Genomic DNA, 11,011 nt, shown 5'->3' with positions numbered 1-11,011 from the left:
TCTCTCTCTCTCTCTCTCTCTCTCTCCGTGTCATAAATGTACTCCGCTGGAATGTGATCTCTCTGTTTATGTTTCCTCTCTGTCTGTCACTCTCTTCCTCTCTCTGGCTATTGTTCACTCTCTCTCTCTGCCTCGTTCTCTCTCTCTCTCCTCTCATCTGACACTCCTTTCCCGTTACAACTTCCTCTCTCCCTCCTCCCCTGTTCCAACTTCCTCCCTCCCTCTTCTCCTCCTCTCTTCCCACTAAATCCCTCCCCCTCTCTCACTCTGTCTCCCTCTCTCTTCCCCTCTTTGTTTTGTTCTCCTCTCCTCTCTCTCTTCTGCCTTTCTTCACTATCTTCTTCTTCTTCTCTCTTTCTCTCCCCCTCTCGCCCTGTCTGTCATCCTCTACCCTTCCTGTCTTTTGCTCCTCCCCTTTCCACTATCTTGCTCTCTCTCACCTTCTCTCTATCTCTCACTCTTCCTATTGCCCCCTCCCTATTTGACTCCCCCTTCTCTCCCTTTTTCTCCCACCATCTCTTTTGTTGTTCCCTTTATCTTTCCCTCCAAACTTGCCCCCCCTTTGCTCTTTTCCGTTCTTTCTCCTTCTCCTCTCTACCTTTCACTCTTTTTCTCTCTCCTCTCCAGCTCTTGCTCTTCCTCCACACATGCTCTAACCCCTCCTCCTCTCCCTCTCTCTCTCCTGCTCTGTATCTCCCACCCTCCCTCGCTCTACCTCCACCCTCTACCTCTCTGTCTCCCCTTCTCTATTCTCTCTCTCTTTCTCTCTCTCCTTCTCTAGCTCAACCTCTCTCTCCTCTATCACTCTCTCTCTCTCTATCATCTATCTCTCACCCGCTCTCCCTCCTATCATATCTTGGTCACTCTCGCTCCCTCTCTCTCTCTCTCTCTCTCTCTCTCTCTCTCTCTCTCCCACTCTCTGTCCAAGCATGCTCTTCCTCTCTTCCTGTTTGATTCCCTCCCTCCTTTTCTCTCGTTCTTGCTCTTCATCTTCCTCCTCTCCTTCTCTCTCTCTTTCTCTTCAGTTTCCTGTTGACACTAGAGGAGGAGTGACGGGGGGCTGGGCCACATCACACACACACACACACACACACACACACACACACACACACACACACACACACACACACACACACACACACACACACACACACACACACACACTTTGACCTGTTGCCCTCCAGCCCTAAGCACTCTGCCGCTAACTCGCTCACGCACCACAGAGCCTAACTACAGATTCGTAACACACTCACACACACGCACGCACGCACGCACGCACGCACGCGCGCACACACGCACGCACGCACGCACGCACACGCACACACACACACAGAGGTTAACCCCTGGTTCTTAAATCCATTCATGATTCTTTACATCCATGTTCATAATATAATGTCAACTGTGCAAAACTGGTGTAATGTAATTTAAATCATGTGCACCATCGGTCTACATAGTATAATGTGAAATACTTCTGGTATGCATATATATCTGGTATGCATGAATGACATTTTAGTAGCAGCACACGTCAAGGTGGTGCAACCACAGCTGCTGCCACCTTTGGAGGAATAAAATTAAATATTGTTTTGTTTTTAGTGGATTATCTAAGAAGAATATGCACTGCAGTACATTCATTAGCATTGCTAACTCATTTATGGGCATTAGCTGTGTGGTTGTACCACCTGATTTCTGAGCACCAAAAAACCCACCAATGACACAAATATGGACCCACTACTTTCCCACATTCTTCATCCATCTTCTGTATAAATTATAGTGATGCCGGGGGCGCTGTGGCGCAGTGTGCTGCTAAGCGCCCCACGTGCATGCCCAAGGGGACCCCAGTTCGAGTCCGGCTGGGGTCATTTCCCAGCCCTCTCTCCTGCTCTGTTCCTGTCTCCTCTCACTCTGTCCTGTCATAATAAAGGCCTCCCAAAAGCCCCTGAAACATAGGCTACATAAAATATACATAGTATATATATATAGCAATGCCACTGTGCAATATCTGGTATATCGTAGCCACACAGTTCTGAATGTCGCCTCTCAAATGTCACTTAAATCATGGGCAACATCGATATACATAGCCTACTACATGTCAGGGGTGAGGAACCTTTTTCATTCAAGGGACACTTCTACTGCTATGAACACAAACCAAGATTTCCCCCCAGCACTTCAGGCCTTTATTGAAGGCGGCCACCTTTACAACAGACCCCACCTTCACAAGGTCCCCTGAAAATATAACTGAAAATTGTATTGCAAATGTAATTTGAAACTGCAGAAGATTAAAATGATATTGGGGACTAGACAGTACATCCTCACGGACGGTAAATGGCCCCCCAGTCGTAGGGTACATTACATTACATTACATTTAGCAGACGCTTTTGACCAAAGCGACTTACAAGGAGGACATTCAGGCAAGTACAGAGTACAGCAGTATACAGGTCATATAGAACCGGTTGACAGCAGAAAAGTAGTGGAGGACCTATGAAATCTAGTGCAGGTTGGTACTCATGATTAGAGGTGAGTAGAGTTAGTTATATTATGCAGGCAGTGGTGTAGTCTACGTAGAACGCGGGTATACGGAGTATACCCACTTCTAAATTTCAGGGATTTCAGTATACTCACTTAAAATTGATTGATCCATTGTTTTGAATAGCACAAATATATACAGTATACCCACTTCAAAAAATGCTCAAATATACAGTATACCCACCATTAAAAAGTAGACTACACCACTGTATGCAGGGAAGCTCTTTCGGAAGAGATGAGTCTTCACTAGCTTCTTGGAGGTTGAGAGGGATGACCAACACACACACACACGCATACAAGCATGCACGCACGCACAAACGCAGGCATACAGAGGCTACGGTCACCCTCAGCTAAAGCACTAAGACCTGGTTAAGTGTCACTAATGACCATGAAATCAAGCGTGTGAGCTGAGCCCGATCACAAGGAATTACACACACACACACACACGCACACACACACACACACACACACACACACACACACACACACACACACACACACACACACACACACACACACACACACACCGCTGAAGAGCATGTACGTAGCGTGAGAGCTGGGGCTCATTGACAAGGAATTACCTGCTCTCTCTCTCTCTCTCTCTCTCTCTCTCTCTCTCTCTCTCTCACTCTCTCTCTGCCCCGTCTCGCTTTTTTCTCTATCTGACTTTCTTTCTCTCTCTCGCTCCCCTTCTATCTTTCTCTCTATTTTTCTCCCCCTCCCTCTGTCTTTTCTTTTTTTCTTTCCCTTTTTCTCCTTCTCTCTCTCCCCCTCTCTCTCTCTCTCACTCACTCACTCACTCAACTGAGGGCTACATAACATCTGAGCTCATTCACAAAGAATTACACGCACACAGACACACATACGCACACACACACGCACACACACACACACTTTATCTCTCTCTCCTCTGAAGAACCCCATCCTCTCTCTATCCCTCTCCTTCTCTCCCTCTCTCCCATCTCTCTATCCCTCTCTCCCTCTCCTTCTCTCTCTCTCTCTCCCCCTCCCCTTCTCTATCCCCCTCTCCCCCCGCTGAAGACTACATAACATCTGAGCCGAGCCCATTCACAGGGATTCCCTGCCCCCGCTCCCAGGTTCTTTGTCAGGGGCCATTTGCATTCCACAGGCTGCCGCAGCTGCCATTGGCCGGATTCAAATCCAGCCCAGCCAATGGGAGCGCTGCATCGCCGGCTCGGCCTATCAGAGGGCGGGGTCGAGTGGCAGACAGCCTTTTGAAGGAGAGAGAGAGACCTGATGTGTGCTGCTGACCCACAGCACATGGTTAAACTAAAATCCTTTGTGCTCAGAAGCCAACTTTAACTCCACAGCACAACACCCTGCTTACAGCCTTGCTTCAACACACCACATATCTTAAGTGCACAACACATGCTTAAACTAGACTTTTGCCATGTGTTTAGCTCCTAACTTCAGGATGTGATGGTTATCTGTGTGTCTTTGCGTTTATAGAGCCTAACTCTTTAACACGTGCTTACACAACAGGCTTTTGTTCACAGAGCAAAGCGCAGCAGTCTTAGCACAGACAACAAGAAAACATTTGACGTCTTCCAAGAAGAAGAAGAACACCAAGAAAAGGAGGCCAGGAGGAGGAAGACAGGTGGGAGTTCTGGAGCCTACGGAGGAGGGTAGGCCCTGGCGTTCCGAAGAGGCGGGAGATGAAAAAAGATGCCGGCGGAAGTGGAAGTTTCCCTGAAGAGCTTGTGGCGGGCAATGGCGAGAGTCAGGGAGAGGGCAACAGCTTGGAGAAGCGCAAAACGGCCGACTTGGAGGCCTACGGCGAGAACCTGACAGACATGGTGGCCAAGTTAGCCAAGCGGTCCCCCATGAGGATGACTGGAGACGGGGATGGGGATGGAGAGACCACTACTGTTGACTCTGAGGGAGGAGGGGAGAAGAGGAGGAGGAGGAGGAGGAGGAGGAGGAGAGAGGAGGAGGAGGGATACCCACCGCTTAGGACCAGACTTGGACTACAGGAAGAGGGTGGCAGCATCACGGCCACATGTAAGTATATTATCATTAGACACAATATTTAATACCATATGACAGATATATTAGATGTAATGAGTATCTATAATTTGTGTAGTCAATGTACACAATAGTATATACACAAGTGGCACAGCCACAAATAAATATCTCATTAGATGTCATACAATGTAATAGATATTATAATATCTATCATTCCGTATATTTATTTCATTTTAATTCATTTTCATTTATGTGCTCAGTATACACTAGCACATGTACACAAGTTAACAGGATGTCAAGAGTTTCTATTTGAACAAATTAGTCATCGATTTACATGGCAAATAGCAACAGCAGATTCTGACTCAGAGAAAAAGCTTTAAAAAACAAACCATTAAGATTGGTAGAGATTAAGAATAAGTTTAATCGGGAAAAAAAGTTCTGTGTCAGACAAATTCAAATTAAAGCCCAGAACCTGCTTCATATATATTTGAAAACTGTTGCTTTAGTAGGATATTTATCAGTAGATGGAGTTTTAAAGTTAAGCTAGAACAAAGTGAAATGTTGGAAAGAGGACCATGTGCTGTTTGGGCTATGTAAGACCCCCTCCTTTTCCCTAGGGAAGACAAAAGGACCGCAAGAGTGAGTGAGTGAGTGAGTGTGTGTGTGTGTGTGTGTGTGTGTGTGTGTGTGTGTGTGTGTGTGTGTGTGTGTGTGTGTGTGTGTGAGAGAGAGAGAGAGGGGAGGGGCGGTGGGCAATCACCCTGTAGCACAATAGAGTGACTACACAGGGCAATAAATCACTAGTCTACCCGTGTGTGTGTGTGTGTGTGTGTGTGTGTGTGTGTGTGTGTGTGTGTGTGTGTGTGTGTGTGTGTGTGTGTGTGTGTGTGTGTGTGTGTGTGTGTGTGTGTGTGTGTGTGTGTGTGTGTCTGTGCGTGCGCACCCCTGTGGGGGGGTCTAGGAGGGCAGCTGAACTCATCTTTGTCAAGTGGCTTAGGAAGGTAGCATATTAGCATGCTAATTTCAGTCACAGCCAATGCAGTGAATTACATAAACAATCCAGTTAGCATGTTAGGATGCTAACTTCAGTCACAGCCAAATGTATAGTAGCAGATGGCAGGAGGTAGAACCACAGCTAATGCCCATAAATGAATTGGCCATTGGTCATTTATGTACGGCAATCAGTGAAAAGTTATTACTGTTGTTGTTGCTATTCTAAGAAAAACCAAAACATATTTCACAATTATTAGTGTTTAAATTATTATTGCTTTGTGTGAATAACCAAATTACTATGTGTTGCAATTCCAGGTGGCGGTACAGAAACCAGGAGTGCGGCCGGCGATAGCAGCCCACTGGGTGTGGCAGAGGAGGAGGAGGAGGAGGAGGATGACATGGACATGGGTGTGGATGGTGATTCGTACCCTCCTAGTGCAGTGCAGGAGGATGACCTGGGCCCATACCAGTACCCGCCCAGCGTCGCCAGCAGCAGTGGGCTCCGCAGCCTACCCAGGACGGATGGTGTGCCCAGCAATCTCCTAGCTGTGGACTGTGGGACATGCCCTCCTAGTGTAGCCAGCAACCTCCTGAGTGAGGGTGTGGACACTTCCTATCCACCTAGTGTAGCCAGCAGCAGCAGCAGCAGCAGCAGTAGTGGTGTCAGCAGCCTAATGAATATGGATGGTGATGGACCATATCCACCTAGTGTAGCCAGCACCAGTAGTAGCAGCAGCAGCAGTAGTGGTGTTGGCAGCAGTACCAGTAGGAGCCGTGCCGGTAGCCCTTTAAGCCTAGACGATGACATCTCCTCCCCACCAAGTGTGGACAGAGGTGTGGGCAGCCCAGCCCAGAGTGTCCTATCGGGGGGTGGCGGTGACGGGTCGTACCCGCTGAAGGCCGCCATCGTTCCGGCCTTTCTGACGCCGGACGCCAGCGGGCTGTACCCGTGCCACACGTGCGGACGGACGTTCCAGAGGCCACAGGCCCTGGCCAATCACCTGACGACGCACGCTGACCGCCGCTGCCCTCACTGCGACCAGCTGTTCGCAGACGCGGCAAAGCTTAAGGAGCACCTGCGTATTCACACCAGGTAGGCTTTAAAGCAGGGGTGGGGGACGGATTTCATTGGAAGGGTCACTTCAAATGTTAAAGTCCTCTAAGGGTCGTAAAATGGACGCAAACCAGGATTTTCCCCTGCACTTTAGGCCCATATTGATGGTGGCCACCTTTACAACAGACCCCACCTTCACTAGATCCCCCGAAAATATAACTTCATTGCAAATACAGGAACAAGGTGCAAGTACATAACTTGTATTGCAAATGTAATTTCTAAGACTACTTTACAAGACTCGTTACATTTTATGTGAAACTGCATAACATTAAAACTATGTTGGGGGCCGGAGGGCCATAAACCGCTGCACTATGTAACATTAACATCTAAAAAACTGCGTTCACACCAGGTACACTTTAAAGTAATGTAACATTAACATCGTAAGGAGCACCTGTGCTTTCACACCAGGTGGGTTTTAAAGCCACACTATGTAACATTAACACGGACCACCGGCCATATAGTGTGATGAGTGTAGCAAATTCCAGGTTCAATCTAAATTCAATGTCACTCTCTCTCTCTCGTGCACTCTCTGTCTTTCCTCTCTCTCTCTCTCTCTTTCTCTCTCCATCTTTCGCTCCATCATTCTCTCTCTCTCTCTCTCTCTCTCTCTCTCTCTCTCTCTCTCTCTCTCTCTCTCTCTCTCTCTCTCCATCTTTCGCTCCATCGCTCTCTCTCTCTCCCCATCTCCCCCACCCCTCTCTCTCCATAGGGACCATCGTCCGCATGTGTGTTCTGAGTGTGGCAAGTCGTTCCAGTTCCAGTCGGGTCTAAAGCGCCACAGCATGATCCACTCTGGAGAGAGGCCCTACTCCTGCTCCACCTGCGGAGACGTGTTCCGCCACCCCACACACCTGGCCAATCACATGCGCTCGCACACAGGGGAGAGGCCGCATGTCTGCAGCCAGTGTGGAAAGGTAACGAGTTTCAATACCTCACGTCAGGGAGGTGGTTTTAGGAGTGTTGCATGTTGCAGGTTCGAATCCCATCCTTCCACTGCCTACGCCTCCATCCATGGCTCAAGGGCCTTGTATCAAATACCCTGTAAATCATTTGATGTCACTTTGGAAAAAGTGTCTACTGTAGTGTTTAGTACTAACCACACCTATGCAGCCAGTGTGGAAAGGTAATGAGTCTAATACCTCATGTCAAGACCCAGTGTGGAAAGGTTAGTACTAAACATTACAGTAGACGCTTTTTCCAAAGTGACATAAAATGATTTACAGGGTATTTGATACAGGACCCTTGAGCTTTTCTTTCTCTCGTGAGCCTATATGCCAGGCTGAAGTAAAAAGATACTCACTCTCTCTCTCTCTCTCTCTCTCTCTCTCTCTCTCTCTCTCTCTCTCTCTCTCTCTCTCTCTCTCTCTCTCTCTCTCTCTCTCTCTCATCAGCATTCATTCGTCCCTCACGTGGAGCATAAATCAGATTCACACACTTGGAGTGTGAAAGGGCCCACTTTATTAAACATCTCTCTCCCTCTCCCTCCCTCCATCTCTCTCTCCATCTCTCTGTCTCTGTCTCTCTCTCTCCAGGGTTTCAGCATCCGTTCGGCGTTGACGCGGCACGTTAAGCAGGTCCACACTGCGGAGGGTGAGGGGGCCTATCGGTGTGAGCTGTGTGGGAAGGACTTTGGAGGGTGCTCCCAACTGACCAGGCACATCAAGCAGACACACACACACACCAAGAAGACCACACACACCAAACACACACATACGGACAACATGGACGACCCTGAGCCTACACACACCGAACCCACAAACGCAAACATGGATGACACACACACCAAGACAGGCAACGCACACACCAATCCCACAAACATGGACTACACGCACGACGAACTCAAACACACAAACACGGACGACACACACGCCGAACCTACACACACCAACACGGACCAAAAATATATTAACAACAGTCAACCCACACACACAGACCCAACTGACACTCTGCTCAGCACACACAGAGACATCTACCTCACAACACACACACAAACAGACTCCACAACAGACACTGGCTTCAAGCTCACAGGCTCAGGCCACACACACTCACAAGAGAATCTCTCGCAGCGTGGCAGAGCAGACTGTCCCACCAATCAGGATAACCAGAGAGCCACAAGCACCAATCAGAACTCACCAAAAACCAATCAGAGAGACAGGCAGACGAATCATAATGATCGCCTTGTCCACCAGCACACAGAGGGAGAGACGAGCACTAATCAGAACACGGATCACAACAACAATCAGAACTCAACCTCAAAGCAGAACAACCTATCGACCAATCACCATGGCCGAAACGGGCCTCAGAATGACCTACCGCTCAATCACAATGACCCAAACCCCAGTCCCAACACCCCGCCCACCAATCAGCAGCTTGAAAGCCGTCCCTACCCCCACCCTCACCCACGCTCTCCCCTTGGCTCCACCAATCAAAAAGGCCGAAACGGGACCCAGAACAGCTTACTGACCAATCACAGCGCCCCAAACGCTGATCCCAATGACCACCAACCCACCAACCAGAAGTCTGAAATCCAACGCAGGCAGCGACGCCGTAGACGCTACCTTCCCGCCGGTGACCAAGAGCCCCGCCCGCGTCTCCACCGGTGCCCCGAGGCCCGCTGTGCCAAGTCCTTCCCGCTGCTCGGGGACCTGAAGCGCCACCTGCTGGTCCACTCAGGGGAGCGCCCTCACCTGTGCTGCACCTGTGGCCTGGCCTTCCGCACCAGGCAGCACCTCACCGCACACCAGCGCAGTCGCCACTCCTCCGAGCGGCCGTACCAGTGTTCCGAGTGTGGCGCCGCCTTTGCCCTGCGATCCACGCTGGCCAGGCACCTGCTGAAGCACGCGGGCATCAGGGCACACCTCTGCCACGCATGCGGCAAGAGCTTCAGGTGCGGACATTTTTGTATTTGCTGACACTGGTGTGTGTGTGTGTGTGTATGTGTGTGTGTGTGTGTGTGTGTGTGTGTGTGTGTGTGTGTGTGTGTGTGTGATGTGTGGGGGTGCGTTTAGGTGTCGGCATATCAAGGCTCACCTGTGTCACACCCGTAGCAAGTTTTATACGTGTGTGTGTGTGTGTGTGTGTGTGTGTGTGTGTGTGTGTGTGTGTGTGTGTGTGTGTGTGTGTGTGTGTGTGTGTGTGTGTGTATGTGTGTGTGTGTGTGTGTGTGTGTGAGGGTTTGTTTAGGTGTGTGAAGAGCTTTAGGTGTGTGCATGTTGTTTTGTATTTGGTGACGTGCAACTAACTAACTAATTAAACAAATTTCTATGACATCATTTAGGACGGGCGGAGGGCTGACAAGGCACCTGCTGCGCACGCATGGCAAAGGTGGAGGAGGAGGAAGAAGAAAGCGGCAAACACAAAATGGGGAGGACGGAGAGGAAGTGGCACACGCTGGAGGCGTGAAACGGCATCGCACACGCGGTGCAGACGTGAGACGCCTCCGTGGGCATCGGCAGCGGCGGCGAACACACACACCCACTCGGAAGGTGGCAGAGGCTTTCACACACACTGGAGTCGTACACACTGAGGATGTCACACAGACACTCACACACACTGCAGAGAGTGGACAGCAATTCGCACACACTGCAGAGAGTGAACAGCAGCTCACTGTCATTGGAGAGGACGGACAGATACTCACACTCACCGGAAACGTCATGGAGTTACTTGCCCACGTGGGCGACATCACGGACATGCTCACAGATCACACTGGAGATTTCCTACAGCAGGTCACAGATGCTGGAGACGTGGAACTGCGCCTCACACACGACGGTGCAGACGACGTTGTGAACTACCTCACACACACCAATATGAATACTCTCACTGGGGCTGATGTAGAGCAACTTCCACACACCGCAGGTGTGAACACACACACTGGAGAAGACTTGCAGCCGGTCACACACACCACACACGCAGACGTGAACCAACAACTCGCACACGCCATAGATTTGCTGTGTCAGCAGGTCACAGAGACTGGAGACGTGGAACTGCATCTCACACACGACAACAGTACAGATGTTGTAAACTACCTCACACGGTCTGCAGACGTGAACACACACACTGGAGATGACGTACAGCAGGTTTCACACATTACAGACGTGAACTACCTCACTCACACTACTGGAGACGACACGCACTATCTCACACACAATACTACTGACGTGAACACACCCACTAGAGCTGACACACAGCAACTTGCACATGCCGACGATGTCGCACAGCAGCAAACACACCCTACAAATGCGAACCGACACCACACACACACTAGCGATCTGCTCACACACCCTGGCGATGATGTACAACATTTCACACACACTAGCGATGTGAATCAACGACTCGCACACACCAGCAGTCTGCTCCCAGACACCAGTGATGCCACACATCTCGCAGACGGCACAG

The 11,011-nt window shown here is 49.8% G+C and overlaps 1 protein-coding gene across 2 annotated transcripts in view; it reads left to right on the top strand.

Moving 5' to 3' along the window:
* The first annotated feature begins 3,615 nt into the window (after positions 1 to 3,615).
* LOC134455501 (zinc finger protein Xfin-like) overlaps positions 3,616 to 11,011 on the top strand; it is an 8,316-nt gene continuing 920 nt past the window's right edge. The window contains exons 1-6 of one of the 2 annotated variants that reach the window (XM_063206604.1): positions 3,616 to 3,807; positions 4,041 to 4,545; positions 5,818 to 6,595; positions 7,326 to 7,530; positions 8,149 to 9,503; positions 9,894 to 11,011. The exon at positions 9,894 to 11,011 is cut by the window's right edge and continues 920 nt beyond it. In XM_063206604.1, coding sequence (XP_063062674.1) covers positions 4,200 to 4,545; positions 5,818 to 6,595; positions 7,326 to 7,530; positions 8,149 to 9,503; positions 9,894 to 11,011 — 3,802 coding nt within the window. In that variant the 5' untranslated portion in view covers positions 3,616 to 3,807; positions 4,041 to 4,199. Of the gene's footprint in view, positions 4,546 to 5,817; positions 6,596 to 7,325; positions 7,531 to 8,148; positions 9,504 to 9,893 lie in introns of both variants that reach the window. The other variant, XM_063206595.1, reaches the window with a different exon arrangement.

This window comes from Engraulis encrasicolus, chromosome 1, assembly GCF_034702125.1.
Source record: "Engraulis encrasicolus isolate BLACKSEA-1 chromosome 1, IST_EnEncr_1.0, whole genome shotgun sequence".
Classification (NCBI taxonomy): domain Eukaryota; kingdom Metazoa; phylum Chordata; class Actinopteri; order Clupeiformes; family Engraulidae; genus Engraulis; species Engraulis encrasicolus.
This window is presented reverse-complemented; position numbering and strand designations above follow the sequence as displayed.